We start from the raw sequence: 18,477 nt of genomic DNA, 5'->3' as shown, positions 1-18,477 counted from the left end.
TTGACCGACTCTTCGCTCATCACAGATATTAACTAAAATTTCAGAAGTAACTATGTTAGGAAAATGGAAGAAGGCAAGTGGGTAGAGCTCTTACGGATCTCAATCTGTATCTACTCAACTAGCCAAAAGGGATTACTGAAAATGGTAAAAGTATAGTGTCTGAACTATGAAGGTAAACATAAAAAGGAACTGCCAAAATCATTACAGTTGGAGCAGGACTGGGGCACGAGAGGGACAAAGGGGACAGGTAAACATCTTAGGTTTCATTTTTCATTACTATTTGATGGGTTATTTTTAGCTCTACAGGGATTGCTTTGATACAATTTTAAAGCTTCAGGCAAGAAAAAAAAATCACTTGCAAAGAAAGTCTAGGTTTATATGAGATTATATCCAGTCTATACGAACGCTTCCTTATTTAATGCACATTTTCCATTTCACAAACAATAAATTAAACCAGCCTTTTAGGAGCAGAGGGACTGACGCTGTAACATGTGAGTTCCTCTAGTGTGAAAAAGAAATAAAACACTGAAAAAAAATGACATAACAAAAAATAAGTAGAAAAAAATATATGTATACATACTTGGAAATGTCTTTTTAAGCATTAACTTCTTACGTTTAAGCATCATATTTGCATCAACCAGATTTTAGCTTAAAGCTATCTTGACCTTGTAACCATCTTGAATAAGTTGTACAGTCTCTGCTGGAAAACCATAAAGTATATTATTAATTAATAATTAATAATTATTAATTATTAATATACTTTAATAATGAAGTATATTATATATTAATAAAGTATATTGGTTTTCTGCATGGTGTTTCTATAGGTTGCCTGACAAATGAAGTCGACCACAGAGAAACTGTATTTTATCCACAGAATTAATCCAGGAAAACATGTAAAATAATTAACATCGCCTCCACATAAATAACAAATCCTCCTAAATTCAGATAATGATTAAATTTTCAGGAGTAAACCAACAAATTGTTTCAAAGACAAACTATCTAAACAGGAATTCATGAGGGGAAAATAACTTCATAACAAGATACTTCCCTCCGACACACACATTATGCTCAGGATATTTCCGCATCATTTTCAAAATTATCCTTAAAGCTTTACTGAGAAAGGTGGGGGGGGGGGTGTGAAACATTATTCACATTCCCTGTGGTAGAACTGTGGATCTTTCTTACAAATAGTCTAATATTCCCAGTACCCTGGACCTACAAACTACAAATGGTCAGGACTTTGTATAAGAAACTCATGATTCCACTCAAAATTTGAAGATCTCTCTTCCGTTTCAAAAATTTTGATAAAGGAAACAAGATAAAGAAATTTGGCTCAAAATAGGGGCAAGACACTTCTGCAGACTGATCCCCCCTCATTTTTCTATTTCTTTAAAGTAGTTTTCTGAATTCCATTGAGAGTATTTACTTGGGCACAAGAAATAAGATAACCTGAACAACTGATTAACTAGAGGCATTGCATTTCTTTTTGCTTAGAAATTTTTACATTTCTAGAATTCCTCATTTACAAAGAAACAAGCTACAGCAGGCTGAGTAAGACCACTCAAAAAATATTTGGTCCTATTCCCTGGAGCCTGACACGTTACCTTCTAAGGGAAAAAGGGTCTTTGCTGACTTGATTAAGCTAAAAGTCTTGAGCTAAGGAGATTATCCTGGACTATCAGCTGGGTACCAAATCCAACCACAAGTGTCCTTACAAAAGAAAGGCCAAGGGAGGTTGGATACAGACAGAGGAGGAGGCAGCAAGTGTGGCCACGTAGGCAGAAGATGGCGTGGTCTGGCCACAGGCCAAGAAATGCCTGCAGCCACCCAAAACTGGAAGAGGGAAGGAACCAGTTTTCTTCTCCAGCCTCCAGAGGAAGCTCCTTGACACCTCGATTTCTGCCCACTGATACCAATTTTGGACTTCTGGCCCCCAAATCTGCGAGAAAATAAATTTCTCGTTATTTTAAGCACTAAGGTCGTCGCTAAGCAGCCTCAGGAGACCAGCATATCATCCATGCGAGGGCATCTGAGTCGGCTGACAATCACTGTGCTGAACACACCAGATAAGCCTGACGCTGGACAAGTCACAGGTTAGGTGGGAAAATGTCACCCTCCCGGAAGCTACAGATATTCCGATTTGGTCAAAAAGAAGAAACAAACGTCTAAGTTGGGGTGACTTAGAAGAAGCTGTTTTCCAAAATGCTCCATTTAAAATGGAGTTTCTTCCATGCAGCTCTCGCTGCAAACTTTCACCCAAAGAAACATTTCTCCTTAAAAGTTATTTTTAACAACTAATTACAAACGTAATATTTGTTGGAAAGTTAGAAAATTGCAAAATGCAAAAAAAAAAAAAAAAAAGAAAATCGAAAGTTTTACCCATAATCCTACTATCCAGGGATCACTTCTGTTCATATTTAAGTAGAAGCCCTCTATTAGGAATGTCTGCAGATAATTATTTTACTTTTATTTTATTTTACAAAAATAAAATCCTATTAACATTTTGCAACCAGCTATTTAATTTGCTTAACACATTATGACCATTTTCCACATCAGTATAATTTCTACAACAGAATTTTTAATGACTGGGTGTTCTCCATAGCGTTGTGAAGCAAAAATATTAAAATATCTCTTTCAGACGCTTTGATTGTTTTCCCATTTTTCACTAATGAATCTTTGCTGCTCTCCCAAGAGTTTTTAAAGGCAAGAAGTAAAGTAGGCAGTGACATTTGGAGATGCAGGAAGATACAGTCTTTGACACTGGCCCAAAGGTAAAGCTTTAAAACCAAATTGGGTTCCCTGGAGTAAAATGGTCATTTTTCAGCCACAGTCCTCACCGTGTGGGGCACCAGGAAATAGTTTCAAGGTGTCAAAGATGCCCAGGGGCGAACAGCAGTACTGTACCCATCGGGGGAAAGAGTAGCCCCATAAAGAAGTCTACAATCCTACTCAACACGCAGGATGATAATCTACGCCCTAAATGCTTTTATCAGAGGAAGTGACGCTATCCCCAACATGAAAAGATTTTAATCACCAGAAAACAAAAGTGAGCTCATGAAGGGTGAAGAAATTTGCTGAAGCCACCACAGCTGTCAGTGGGAAGACCAAACACAGCCAAAAAGTTGACAACTACAAATAAAACATCCTTCCCCGCCAGGTACCACAGGTATAGCGTAAGTAGTGCGCATTTCAAATATAACACAGAGACCAATTCTAAAACAATACGCGGGAGCTTCAGCTGTCCCCAGAGTTATATCCATTTTCTCCCCTCAACACTTCTGAGACCGGAACAGGGTGGTCAACAGAGTAGGCACTTGTGTGTAGGATTAAATGGGAGGAGTAAGACTGAGGACAGTTTCCATGCCTGGTGGGCAGGAACTTCCTCTGGTTTCCATAATGTTCCTTTTCCAGTCATTCTTCTTGCTCTCTCTGGTCCTCAAATATTAGAGCGGACACATGGCTACATGTGTAAGCGTGTGAGTGGGTGTGCCTGTCTCGCTCCTTTCTCTTCCCATGGCCCCATTTTCCTTGAGGGACCAGACATCTATGAAATTCCAACTCCATGTAACGAGGTGCCCTTTGGGTGTCGCCCAGGGGTGGCCTCACAGATATTTCGAATTTCACAAGCTTGAACTCACGACTTCTGAAAACTTGCTTCTCTTTCTCTACCTTGAATAATGGATTGCCAAATTAGAAACTTAGAATGAAAGCCAGAAGGAGGGGGGCAGCCTCAAGATTTCTCCACTGAACAAGAACACCGCCACCCCCCACCCCACCCCCCGACCAGTAAGACAAAAAAGCCCCTCAGTGCAGAAGGCCAAACCACATGCTAGCTGATGGTCATTCATGACTGCCTGCACAGGGGCCCTGGGGAGTAGCCTAGTCTCAAACTGAGGCTCATCTTGTCTGGGCAAGAACATCCCCATATATATTCAAGGGGATGCTGTAATAAGGAAGGAAAGGAACTCCTTGCCCTGTAACCTGAGGACACTCTGCATTTTCTTTCACAACCATTGCTCTTCCTACGGAATGTATTTTGTCTGCCCCCGGGTCATTCAGCCTTTTTTTAAAAAAAAAGAGCCTTTTTTACCGTGGACTGTGGGATCAGCCTCTCACCAGTTGCAGTCGACCCAACCCCTAAATGCGCATTAACCAGATCCTGGGTCAGCTGTTTTCTGCTTGGCCAGAAAGCCGTGTAAGGCGTTCCCTATAATCTCCTTAACCAGGACATAGCTATTTGATTTCCCACAGCGGACACTTCTGTTGCCTCTCTAGTATCTCTTTCCCTCTTCCCTCCTGTTGGAATTTGCAGATTCCAAAGCAAATAAATTTCAATGATGTAAGTCAATTCCAGTTAGGTTTTCTGTTATTTCAACCCAAAGTACCCCGAACCACTGTTTATCTTTGTGTCCCTATTAACATCTGAAACATTCTGAGAGTGCCGCAATATATTCTTATAGGTGGAGAAAGAAATGAATGAAGAAAATTAGGAAGGAAGGGAGGGAGGGAACAAGGGAAGGAGAGAAAGAGAAGGTCAGAAGATGTAGAGGTCAACACAGTCAAAATTGCAGAAAAATAAAAGCTAGTCTCTTGAACAACAGATGTTAGCTCATATCAACGTTTACCTTTCCACATTTGGGGAGACAAGCTAGAGTAAATATGCTTTCATTTGTCTACAGGAAAGTCTGGGAAAGAATAAAGAGAAAATAGATTGGAATTAGATACCATTCACTCTGAATCTAGAGGTTCACATCTTGCCTTACACCAAGAGACTTAAATAACCAATAAAGACTACCTGCCTGAGTCTTACTTCATATGTTACTATTCTTTTACTTGTATTCCGTATTGATAGCGAAATCAGAAATGTATTTTGCAAGAACGTCTGCACAGTTTGCAGAATGGGACTCGTGCAATGCCCCAAGTCGCCTACACCAAAAAAGCCTGCAGAATGCATTCAGTGAGGCTGATGACACGGTATAATCAGTGTTTCTCCCGCCTATGGATGAATAAAATCATGGGTCTTTGGCTAACATGAAAAAAAAAATGAGAAAACGTGACTAGTTCTATTTAAATGCTTATTTTTAATTAAATACATAACTGATCAAACAAGCACAAAAATACATACGATACAGGTGAGGCTAATTTTTCAATAGATTTACATTCAAATCAGGAGCTCTTCTCATGAGTAGGATTGCTGGAAATCAGTCTTTTCTAAGACTGGCCACCTCACACATATGCAAAATGGTAGGATTTGAGGAGTGCCTGAAAAGCCTTCAGCTCAGAAACCTCTCTTCACCGTCCCATGCAACTGGAAAGCAACCACATCCTTCTTGAGGGCTAGGTGACTCTTACTGTTACTTCTTAAATGCACGAGCCTCAAAAAGGGTCACATAAAAAGCAATATGGTATGTGAATCCTGAGCTCCTTCTGGGGAATGACATTGTTGGATGGCTTCTGCCCTCACAGATGGGAACAGGACAGTGAGGGTCTTAGATGGGGCTTCACGGGATGCTTAGCCAGGTGCCTCTCTCTGGAGATGAGATTTGGGAGCTAGAGCGTTCTGTGGGAGAGCAGGCCCAGGTGAGGCGCCGGGGGGTGGGGGTGAGGCTTTAGTGACCGTGAGGGCACAGAGGCAGCTGTATGCCTACCAAGCTGCAGAATGGAGACAAGGGCACTCTTGGCATGAGCGATGAAAGAACGAGGTGGGGGAGGGGGGAGTGGGAAGAAATATCTTGAGCTCGATTAGCCCAATTCACCACCACCTCCCAAAGCCTGTCTGGTGGCCCAGAGGAACATCCCTCCTGGAGCTCCATCTCAGGACCCTGGCTCCACCCAGCTTTACCGAGCGGGTGCAGAGGAAAGACAGCCAGGCAAACCAGAACAAAGGCAGGCTGGCTCAGATCCAAACAAGAGAGCTGTCACTGCGGATTTTCCCGCCTTTCCTTCCTGCCTCTTTCCCCTCTTGTCCTCCCCAGGTGCATGTTTCCCACGCTACGTTCCTTCTCCAACTCACCGGAGTCCCTACACTCAAATCAACCACCCTTCCCAAACCTTATAGAAGGTTTTAAATAAAAGATAAATGTCATCAGATGTGCGAGAGCCCCAATTATGGCTCAGCATATTTGTTTCGGCATGGGTACTGTTTTGCTTTCAAACTATAAACACCGTAAAGCTGGGGACTATTTCTGTGGAAGGGGTTTGCAGTTCAGTGTTCACATGGGCATCCAGGAACTCGATGGGCATTTAGTGTTTTATTTCATATATGTGTTTTACAAGGGATGTGACTTTCATCATAGTCTCTCTCTCTCTCTCTCTCTCTCTCTCTCTCTCTCTCTCTCCGTCTCTCTTGGAAAACCAAATTTGAGGACGTGAAAAGAAAGCAGGGGTAAATTATATGGTACTTTCAGTACACGTTCCCCACGCTTTCTGGGTTTTGTGAGCAAAGACAAAATTCTAATCCACTTAAACACACGGTCAATTTGAGTCTTGGACCTTTAGATAAGAGAATGCCTGAAAGACACTGACCTTGGTTCTGGTCTCTCAAAGATGCGGTAAGTGAGGCTTACAGAAGCAAAATGAGCTTCTAAAATCACATGACACAACTGGCCAAAAGAGCTACCTTAGGACAGACGTGGGAGCCACTCAACGGTCATTGCGAGGGAGTGGAATCTAGAGCGGAGGTGCACAGGCTGTGGAGCCAGACGGATGAAGTTCAAACGCAGGCTTTGCCAGTTACTCCCTGGATGCTCTGGTATAGGAAAGAACTTCTCTCTGCCTCAACTAGCTCACCTGTGAAATGGGGCCACAGATGGCACTTAAACCACTGGGTCATCACGAGGACCAAATGGGTAGTTTATACCATGAAAAGTGCATAGGAGAGTGCTTAATGTGTTAATAAACTTCAGCTCTTTATTCGCATTATTTCTGTATAATTAGTATTTTCTTACTAACTATGATCATCACCGTCATTATCTCATTTCCTGAAGGCTTTGAGAACCCGGCCAAGTAGGCCCAGAAGGGAGTCAATCCAAAACAGAACAGCGCCCCCTGTAGGACGAGGCCACATACACAGGCGCTGCCCTTCACCCACACATGTGCAGCCCAGTTCTTTCTTGGACGCCGGCCTCCTGGTCAGCTGTGGCAACCCCATTCCGACCACACAGTGGCCAGCTAGCTCCGTCCTCCATATCCCACCTCACCTCCCCCTCCCCGGGTGTGACTCCACTTCTGTCACTCGCGTGGCTCCCCTCACACATCAGGTCCTCAAGCCCCACGCTTCTCCCGGGCACCACAGCCTTGTAACCTGCACGGTCTCTTTGTTTTTAATTTTTTTAAGTTTACTATTTATCTTGAGAGAGACAGCACAAGTGGAGGGAAGGGTGGAGAGAGAGGGAGACGGCGAATCCCAAGCAGGCTCCACGCCGTCAGCACGCAGCCCGACTCGGGGCTCGAACCCACAAACCCGTGAGATCGTGACCTGACTTGAAACCAAGACTCAGACGCTTAACCCACTGAGCCGCCCGGGCGCCCCTGCACAGTCACAGTCTATTTTTAAGTGCAGGTTTCTTTTTTGCCCGCTTAGCTGAGCACCTGCATCAAAATCTCTGGAAAGAAGGTCCAGACACCTGCCGTCTAGGGGTTTCTGATACACGAGTTTCAGCAGCACTGGGATTCACTGATTTCAGGCACTCGTCTCTTCCTTCTACTTGGCTACGAACTACATTACCCACCCTTGCCCACTTGGACGCCTTTCTCCACAATTCCACGTCCACAGTACGGTAGGTTTTTCAAGGACGATTAATCAAATAAACGTTTGCTAACAAGTCAGAGAGCCAGCTAGGATTCTGTTGCGCGAGGCCGGAGAAGCCAGGTATGACAGACCATTGCTGCTGCTGCGGAATCAGATACAGCAGCTGATACTCTGAAAAGCCCCAGCAAGAGTAAGGGCAGGCCAGTCCTAATGGTATGCAGGGGGGGTGTGCAGTTAAATAACTCCACTCCAAAAAAAAAAAAAAAAAGGCAGCCGTAGAGGAAAACACACAAAGACCCAGCTGCCCACAACATGAATAGCCTGGCAGGGCAATCCCATCAGGACCCACGGAGAATACAGATCAGAGGGAAAGGGGGAGTCTGAGTGGGCCAGTGCCTCGATGGTGCTAAACCATCATCCATCTTCAGCCCCTTGGCCTTTGCTTCCTCCTGGCTCTCTCCCTCCCCAAATCCACCGTTATGCAAGCACAACTTGAGAGCTGTTTAAGCAAAAAGAGCTGGCCCTGTGTGAATATGGAGGGTCCCGTCCGCCGGCCCTGCAGCTGGGCCTGAATGACATTGTGCTCATTATTCGTGGCAGGCGTGAGCCTGAGAGAGAGAGAGAGAGAGAGAGAGAGAGAGAGAGAGAGCGCTCCTTCTGCAGCTGGCATTTTGTGAGCTAAGTTACTCGTCAGAATCCAAGAGGAAACACTGCATTTTGTTCCTGTGGATGCCTGGGGGCGGGGGCGGGGGGAGGTCGGGGCATTCTAAACAGAAATTTCAAAGCTCAAAAGTGTAACTTTGTCATTGTCTTTGAACAAAAGAATATGACTCGGAACACAAACAGGATATTATCATTGCCGATTAAAGAACTGTCAACCCCAGTGTGTTCAAGTTAAGATGTAAATGTATAAAGTGCCTTGTAGAACACAATTTGAACAATGACACATGGGGGGGGGGGGTCTTCCTTCAAATAGAATCCTAAAGCTAGAGCTGGCCCAGATTATGATTATCTGCACCTGGAATCTCATCTTCAAGATTTCTAGGGATGGAGAGTTCAGAAACTTTCTACAGCCCGGTGGTCTGTGTTTTTCACCTTGAAGGCCAAGGTCTCCCCAGTGTCCAGGTGAAATCACGGATGATCTCCCTTTGTCTACCCAGCCCCACTGACTGATGCCAAGCCCACCTCATTCTCTCGGGTGTGTTCTTCTGAATTCCTTCTATTTTTTTCCAACATCCTTTTAGAAGTAAAATAAGCGAACACAGACCTAAGGCAATACACGGAAAAAAAAAAATTACTCCATGCATCTCGAACCCTATGCTCCCTTTCAGGAAAATGATAGTTTTTACTCTCCTAGCAAATATATATCTCCCTAGCAAATCTCTCTCTCTCTCTCTCCCTTTCTCTCTGTCTCTCTCTCTCTCTCTCTCTCTCTCTCTCACACACACACACACACACACACACACACCTCTTTCATATCTTGATTGGATTGCTAGGCCTTTTACTCTATAACTGCATCCCCCTCCCATTTAAACATACTCTGCAGACTTTAGCAAAGGCACCTCCCCTCCTTGTACTTGTCCTTACTGACTGCATCTTGCTTCTGAGGGACACTTTTCCCCAACAGGCACAGAATTCAAAATGACTCTGGGAACCCTCTAAAGGATGTATAACACAATTTGATCTCATATCACTTTCAAATTTAACGAGTACTTCCCTAATGCCTTTGTATCATCCATTTATCCAAAGTGCTGCATACATGGGGACCTAAGACCAGTTCCGTAGACCCACGGACTCCTGTCAAATCACGGCCTCTGGCAACTGCTCTTTGGAAGCTGAAAGTTCACCTTAGCAGAGTTACCATTTACAATCACTTTTGGGGGGCACATGGGTGGCGCAGTCGATTAAGTGGCTGACTCCTGATTTTGGCTCAGGGCACGGTCTCACGGTTCATGCGTTCAAACCCCGCATCAGGCTCTGCACTCACAGCACGAGAGCCTGCTTTGCATCCTCTGTCTCCCTCTCTCTGCCCCTCCCCGACTCACTCACACACTCTCTCTCAGATCTCTCTCTCTCTCTCTCTCTCTCTCTCTCGAAAATAAACACGTTTAAAAAATTTTTTAATAAAAAATAAATAAATAAATAATAAAATCACTTTTTTTTTTTTAACAGAGTCCTATAACCCGCTGGCCTAAATCTCTCTGACGGATCCGCACAATAATTAGAACAGAGTCTAGACCCCTTGCCTTGATGACACCACACCACACAACACAACTTTCACAACTCCCCGGTCCCGCTGCCCGTTCTTTTCCGGTACAAAGGACACCAACACCATGGCCACCTATGAGAATCCGTACTCCCCCTCCCTTCTGCCTGAAAGACTCTTCCGCAAGTTCCTTCAGACTGGCTGTCTCAACCACCAGTGCTCACCTACCTGTATTTTCTCTTCCCTCCCCCGCAACTGGCAGTTAAACCCCACAAAGATGCTGGCGGGAGTGCTCCACTGACCCCAGTGCTGGGCCGAGGGTAAAGCCCCCAATGGATATTTGTGAAATAAATGACCATGTGTGGGGTTCTGTGTACACAGCCATGACTCAAGATTTCCGTAGCCTCCAATCTGACCACAGCTATGCAAGACCTGGGGAGACGATGGAATATTCTGGCAAGAAAGCTAGATGGATCTTGACTTCCCTAACCTGGAAACGCAATGAGGAGAGGAGTATGTCTGTAAGGTTATAAAAGAAACCCACATGCGAACGCACATGCTTGTTTTATTTTCTTTTCACTACTCAAAACAAAGTTCTACCCCTTATTTAATTTTTACTCCTCCAAACATATTGCTGATGACGAAATGTGCACGAACATATTTTCTTTGTTACCTCTGAACTGATTGCTGTATTCATCAATTCATGCACAAAAGAATATCAAGTGAGAAAGAACCCAAAAACTTACCAAAATTATACATTTCATTTCTAGGGTTTTTTTTTTATACTGTCAGCAGTATCGTTTACATAAATGAAAAATGTTTTTTAATGGATTCTGAGACATGAATATTAGTATAAATTCAGAGTGCCCAAGCCAAGCAAAAATGCAACATTTTTTCTCCCAAAGGAGAACGATACTGTTGTGAAATCTCTTTTTTATTCCGCAAGATGTGGTTTATTCAGAGTGCAAATACAAGGGAAGGAAGGATCACGAAGGACAGAACTTTTCCCGTGTACATGGGTTCAGATGGTACAACAAATGTGGGCAGAATACTATTCTACTCATACATACTAAAACTTGTGTCTTTCGTGCGTACCTGAAAACAAGGAAGAGAGCCAGATCGCTAAAAATAAAGCAAGAGACGGATTCATACAACCATCGCTCAGTGAGCTTTTATTAGCTGTTCTACCTTTTCATTCCTTTAAAAAGTGACCGTGGGGGAGGGGCGCCTGGGTGGCTCAGTGGGTTAAGCTTCCGACGCTTGATTTCAGCTCAGGTCACGGGCTCATGGTTTGTGGGTTTGAGCTCTGTGTTCGGATTCTCTTTTGCTCCTTCACTCTCTGCCCTTCCCCCACTCACTCTCTCTGTCTCATGATAAATAAACATAAGTAAATAAATGAATAGTTACCACTGGTAAACAAGTGTCTTAAGGCTACACACCCTTTTGTCTCTCCCGCTGGCTGCGGGCCACATGCCACATACCTTGCAGCCACTGTGAGTCCTGGTCTTCATCAGGGGTGTAGTGGTGCACAGCTCAATGGCCTCAGGCTCGTGGAAGATGACTGCTGGGAGGGGGTCCTTCTTCAGTGTCAGGACATTCAATTTAGACTTCAGCATGGTCTGAAAGTGCTGACGAGCAAAAGGAACAAGCAAACAAATAAATAAAGAAGCCAACTCTAGTGGAATTTTTTGGAGCAGTATGTGGTGCAACGATACATCAGACCCAGTAGCAAAATCTTTTTTATTAACTCTGTTTTACTAGGGAAGGTCAAGAGACACTCAGTCACATGAAGGGGGAAAACTGTCAGGATGCCCCTAAGTTGACACCGTGGGAGACAGGCAACCCCCCACACAGAGACCACGGGAACATGGGGTAGCGGTAGAATCACCAACACCTTGCTCTGGGAAGTTCTTCCAAGGTGATATGTAGAGAGAGACTCCTAGAGATTTAAGGCATGTTGATTTCAGCCAAATAAGTGAAGATGTTCAGAAAAGAAGATGATCGGCGCTATTTGGGGGGACAGTCTAGAGCTAATGAAAAAGGAGAAGAACCAATGAAAAGAACACAATAATCCTGCTCTCTGCCTTCCCCCATTCTGCCATGCCCTGGCTGTAGAACTTTAGGAAAGCCACCACTTTTCAATAGACCATTTCTCTTCCTGAGTCTAGTAAATATCTATTCTGCATGCAGTTCCTGTCGGCACCCGTTTTGAAATATAACCAGAATGCAGCGACATTTAATAACTGCTATGTATACACCCAGTCCAGGCCCCATCTTTGTTTGGTCTACCATAGCATCTGGTCCTACCACTCCCAACCTTGACCCAGTGCAGGGTATTACCACAGCACAGCCAGGGGGGCCTTCTCAGCTCAGATCACAGCTTGTCACCCCTCTGGTAGGACTATCTCAAGCCTTCCCTTCTCACAAAAATATTCCAAGTCCTTGCCTTGGCCTTGAAACCCACGCACAATTCAGGGACCTCTGCCTCTCTAACCTTACCTCCCACTCCTCACCCTCCCTCTCACTTGGATCCAACCACAGTGGCGTCTTTATTCTTCTGAGGATAAGGCAAAGACACACGTGCCTTGGGATGTCTGAACATGATCCCCCTGCTCTAGGATCTGAATCCCTTGCTTCTGTATCTTCTTGAGGACCTTGATCAAATGTCACCTTATGAGACAGGCCTTCTTTATCAATATTATCTAAAATAGCAGGTGCGTGTGCCCCCCCCCCCACACACACAGATGGCTTCGTGGGCCTGCAACCTGCACCATCACAACAGGATCCCCATGCTTAGGAGAACACCATGCTTGGTTTAATGCTCTTGGGTGAATGTCATGGTCTTGAAATCCTTCATAAATTTATCTTTGAGCCTGTGTTTTGTAAGCTGAGTCCAATGAAACAGTAGAGTACATGCATGAGTAGAAGAGATACACACAATAGGTGCATCCCCTGATGCCTAGGAATTCAACAAGATGCCAAGCGAGTACCAGGCAAGCATATTAAGTCCATGGTTCCGTAAGCAGTGCACTGGCAGCCCCAGGAGGCCATGCTTTGGAGGGAGAACTTGATTCAAATGCAGAAGTAAGTCAGTTGTATTTTAACAAACATGAATGATCAAGGAACTCTAGCGTATCCCTTCTATTTGTAGGACTTTCCTGTAACAGACAACTGAAAATGACACTGAAAATGACCACAGAGAAGGAAAGGGACAGGGAGGACAGCCACAGCTCCTCCTCCCTTCGGTCCCTCCTCACTAATCTGCAAGCTAAAGGTAAAGTGTCAGGAGAATGTGCGTTTTTAGAAATGGAACAGGGGCACCTGGGTGGCTCAGTCGGGTAAGCAACCGACTCTCGATTTCAGCTCAGGTCGTGCTCTCGCGGTTTGTGGGCAAGAGCTCCACGTCAGGCTCTGCACTGACAGCACGGCACCTGCTTGAGATTCTTTCTCTCTCTGCTCCTCCCTCGCTCGTGTGTGCGCACTTTCTCTCTCTCTCAAAACAAACAACTAGTTAATTAATTAATAAAAAGAAATGAAACAGGGGCAGTGGGTGGCTCAGTCAGTTGAGGGTCTGACTCTTGATTTCAGCTCAGGTCACGATCCCAGGGTCGTGGGATTGAGCCCCATGCTGGGCTCTGCAATGCGCATGGAGCCTTCGTGGGATTCTCTCGCTCTCTCTCTCTCTCTCTCTCTCTGTCTCTCTCTCTCTCTCTCCCCTCTTCCCATCCCCCACTCATGGGTATGCACTCTCAATAAATAAATAAATAAATAAATAAATAAATAAATAAATACAGGTGAGTTAGTTTTGTAGCATATTTCCACTGTTCCGGTAAGAACAAAATTCAGATGCACATAGGAACCAGGAAGTGCAAACTCCGTGTCATTTCAACGCTTCTGCTCCTATCCTTGCATTTAAAGTGGGCATTGCACAATACAACGATGAGTGGTAGATTTGTGTTAATAATCTCAATGTGGAATCTCTTTTTAGTTAGAACAGCATTAAACAACAAAAGCAACCCGCCGATCAAACAGAAGAAAACACCATGACTGTGCCAGAGACAGATGCACGAAGAAAAGTAAAAAGTTTTATGTTTCAGTGCCTTTAGCGGCACTTTTCTCTACTTTTTGAATATAGGACTGCATGTTCATTTTGCCCCGGGCCTCACAGATTATGTAACCAATTCCACATGTACCTACTCATCGCCGTCCATCCCCTTCCTCCCCTTTATTATTCTCATCAATACTTGTCACCATGAAAACATTACGTATTTTGTTTCTCTTATTTTCTGTCCTCTTCCATTAGAACATAAATGCCATAGGAGCAGAAACTGTTTTAGTCAATGAAGTATCCCAAGAGCCTAAAGCAGTTCCATGGGGCCACACCGAATCTACTAGAACTCCCGACGGCCACGCTGATGGTCATTTTTATGTGTCAGCTTGCCCAGGCTACTATGCTATGATCTAACCAAGCACCGTGAAGATATTTTGTAGGTGTGATTAAAGCCCATAATCATTTGAATTGCAGACATAGCCTGGCTAATCTGGGTGGACTTCATTCAATCAATTGAAACGACAGGTGAGGTGAGGCTTCCCTGAGGGGGAAGAATTTCTACTTGTGGACGGCGGCTTCAGCCCATGCCCAAGAGCTCCGGCCTACCCTTCCTGACAGCCTGCCACAGGGGGCTCAGCCCGGCCTCGCCAGCCTCCACAACTGCATAAGCCGGTTCCTCGAATAAGTCCTGAGGCATTTCTCCTACTAGTCCTCTTTCTGATTTAACCCTGACTAACACAGCCACCTTTCAGGATACAAAGTCGCCAGCCTGATACTTGGTCAAATGGGAGGGAGATCTGCTGTCCTATTTCTCAGTGAATAGTGATTTGTATTTTTTTATTTTTTTAATGTTTATTTTTGAGAGAGAGAGAAAGAGAGAGACAGAATCCGAAGCAGGCTCCAGGCTCTGAGCTGTCAGCACAGAGCCCGACTCGGGGCTGGAACCCACAAACTGTGAGATCATGACCTGAGCTGAAGTCGGCCACTTCACCGACTGAGCCTCCCAGGCGCCCCTGATTTGTATTTTTTAAGACCGTAAGGGCAGGGGCGCCTGGGTGGCTCATTCCGATAAGCATCCGACTCTTGATTTCCTCTCAGGTCATGATCTTGCGGTTCAGGGGTTCGAGCCTCTGCACTGACAGCATGGGGCCTGCTTGGGATTCTCTCTCCCCTTGTCTCTCTCTCTCTCTGCTCCTTCCTTATCCGGGGGCATGCACACTCTCTCTTTCTCAAAATAAATAAATAAATAAATAAATAAACTTAAAAAGAAAAAAGAAACACAAGGGCAAGTTTTCAAATTAATCTGGAAGTTTCTGCCTTTGTTCTTAATTGATTCCAGCCCGACATCTGGTGTTACAAAGACGGTCTGGGAGGAGCACCACAGATACGTGACAGGGAGAGGAAAAGCTGGTCGCCTTTGTGAGACAGCAACTGGGGCCATACGACGAAGAGGGTAAAGAGAAGAGTAGCTCAGAAGAGGAGCTAATGAGCAAGGGAGGACACTGTCCTCGCCCGCCATCTTGCTGGGGGCTCCGTGAGCAGTACATGAAACCACAGCTCACCTGAGCCTGACTTTTGCCACACAACAAGTTCCTAAAGATGGCACCAGAGGTGACTCCACTCCCACGAAGTCCGGACAACCACACTGCCCAGAATCTCTGAGATTGTCTGCCCGTCCCCACTGGGGGACCAAACGCCACGGCTACTGGTTTGGCCGTTGAGCGCAGCGAGAGTCTGGAAGCTGCGGGCCGGACGCAGGCAGCCAGAGAGCCAAGGAAGAGAAAGAAACCATTTTTAAAACCCCGAATCGGGGACAGGAAGATAACGGAGTGCAAATGCCAACTTCCACACGGGCTGTGTAACCTGAACCACCTATCTCTTCAAAGCCTTGGTGGCCCTCCCCCAGCTCGCCGATCCGCCGTGCACCCTGTCCCTGAATACCTCCCCTCGAGCAGACACTGAGGCAGGCACAGCTGGAACAGAAATGAAATGTTAGTCTCTGCTTGAACGGGTTTCTCACAGAGAGCTGGACGCTGTTCAATCAAATGACAACTGCAAACCTGTGTGAGTTCATCGACTAGCTGCAGAGAGAGAGGCTAAGGCAGTATCTGAAGGTGAAATAGAGACAATTATTCCTTTTCTGGAAAAAATGCATTTTGTTTTCTTTAATGGCTTTGTCCTTTTTGCCCACAATGAAAGGATAAGGCTAAAGAGGGAAATACGATGTGAATTATCTGATGAGTCATTGGGTCTGCAAGAATACATCTTTTTATAGAAGGTTCATGTAACCGTGAGTTGCTCTTGAAAATCTAGGAACGAACGGTCCAAGTGTGACGGTAGAGCTGTTTCTGCTAAGAACACTCTTCTGCCCCCCTTTGAGGAAATGTCTCCACTGCTGTAGCTGCTTTGTGGAGCGGGGCCGTCCCTGCCCCCGACCCTGGGAAAGAATATGCGACACAGGCTGACCGCCTGAGTACCGCGTGTCCCTGGCCAAAGGCGTTGGTTCAGAGGAAACTCAAGATTGGCGGGACAGACTCTTCCAGGAGACTGACTGACTCACAGGGTTGCTAGGCCAAGGCGATGTGAGTAGGAAGCTACCGCTGACCTCCTCACCCGCCAAGGTCAGCCCGAGAATAAGACCACCCGGAGACCAAGAGGGACGAGCCATGGAGAGTCACAGACGTGACCTTGCCTAGCCCTGGCTCCCGCTGCCTCTGACTCGGCTCCATCCATGGACTTACTGAGAACGAGAACCAGGACCTTCTCTCTTACGCTTAAGCGAGCTTGCGTGAGGTGTCTGTTCGGAAAGAGTCTCACCGATACAGATTACTTTCTGATGAAAAAAAATCACCCGAGACAATAAAACGGAGCCACTAACAAAACGTTAAAAGGACTTCATAAATGTTAAAACTACAGAACAGAACAGCAACATTAGCTTTTAAGGAAACATAGAGGATCTTGCACTTTGTTATTTGAATAGGTGGGGCCTTAATGATAAAGCATCGATAATAATTTAAAGGAGGTGTTACGGTCCCCAGCTTATTCGTGTGTACAATAAAGCTCTGTGGGTTACTGCCGAAACGGGATGAATTCCAAGTCTCAAGAGAGAGCCCAAGAGTATCCCTGCAATGACACCCATTCAGGTGGCCAGCTCTCTCGCTGGGTGGTAAAGACAGCTCCATCAGAAGGGCAAGGCCTCGTACTTCCTGGGCCTCGGTGTTCTCATCTGTCACGTCTAAAGGGCTACGTTACGCCATGTCAAAAACGGCATCGCTTGTTCTCTGCACGGATAGACAAGTGCAGTAAAGACAGTGCAACTTACCACGATCCAGGAGCCTTCGAAAAAAGGCAACAGAAGAGGAATCGAAGAGAGGAGCTTGGAAAAGCCATTGCTCCCAAATGAAAGATACACAGAGTTCCATAAAGCAAATGTGTTATTCATTCTTACAGAAGGGAAGTGAGCGGGGTTGTAGAAAATTAGGGCACTGCCCCGGACAAATTAGACAAAGCTCGGCTTTCTGCACTCGGTGCTTTATGCGCAATCCTAAAATAGAGCCTCTAAATCAAGCCCCATTATGCGGAGGGGGTAATCGCCATGCCCTGTATAATTTTACAGTTGGCGCCTGCTACTCCTATTCAGGCATTAATCTCTGACAGTTTAGCTGGCAAGTATTTACATATTTTACCAATTCAAATCGGGTGTATCTCACCTTTGTATTGACTCCGTATCCAAAATATAAAGCATCTTTTGAAGGCAAATCCTGCTTCCTCTCTTTCTGGGATAACGGAACACTATCCTCACTCAAATGAAAGAAAAGGCATTAAGGTTTTAATCCCTGGTTCATCCTTGCATTGTGAAGGCTGGCAAAAATGGTCAGTTTTAACTTGCAAATGACTGATTCAGTAATGCCCTCATCAAGCTTCAGAAATATTGCAAATGTTCTCCTTAAGAGAACCACAAGGAACAAGGGGGCCAATCAAAGAAACGGAAAACTTCAGTACCCCAAACAAATGTTAATTTGTGCCAGCGTGCAAAAATCAGTGACGCTTTTACATGCTGCACATAACCACACTTCATTTTATTCCTGGGGGGTATGTAAGAATTAATCAAACTTAGTCGTAGTTTCCTTACATTTTATACCTCTTACTTTTTAAAAACGTATATTCAAGCCCCAAATACTGGAAAAGGAGCCAGTGCGATACTCCATTCTGACCTTAAATAAGATCTCACTTATCATTTTCAATGTAAACTCTTACATGTCTGCTTTTAACTATCCATTCAAAAAGACAAAACAAAACAAAACAAAAGCAAGAAAACTCTTCTCCTCTTAAACAAACAGCAAATGGTTTGTTATACGATTAAGAGGAAACAGGTGAACGAATAAAAAGAAAATTTTACTTAAATTCAATTTTCATTTAAAATACATTTCAATGCAAAAGATTTTGATTTTCATTTCTGTCCTTTTTTAA

General features: G+C 44.8%; 1 protein-coding gene across 2 annotated transcripts in view; it reads right to left on the bottom strand.

Moving 5' to 3' along the window:
- Nucleotides 1-18,477, bottom strand: part of PID1 (phosphotyrosine interaction domain containing 1) — a 228,811-nt gene that overhangs the window by 111,522 nt on the left and 98,812 nt on the right. Inside the window, exon 2 of one of the 2 annotated variants that reach the window (XM_019445682.2) lies at nt 11,438-11,584. The exons of the other annotated variant lie outside the window; for it this stretch is intronic. Within the exon in view, the coding sequence (XP_019301227.1) occupies nt 11,438-11,584 (147 nt within the window). The remainder of the gene's footprint in view (nt 1-11,437; nt 11,585-18,477) is intronic. 2 annotated transcript variants of the gene reach the window in all.

Source organism: Panthera pardus, unplaced genomic scaffold, assembly GCF_024362965.1.
Source record: "Panthera pardus isolate Hobbes unplaced genomic scaffold, ASM2436296v1 HiC_scaffold_10, whole genome shotgun sequence".
Lineage (NCBI taxonomy): Eukaryota > Metazoa > Chordata > Mammalia > Carnivora > Felidae > Panthera > Panthera pardus.
This window is presented reverse-complemented; position numbering and strand designations above follow the sequence as displayed.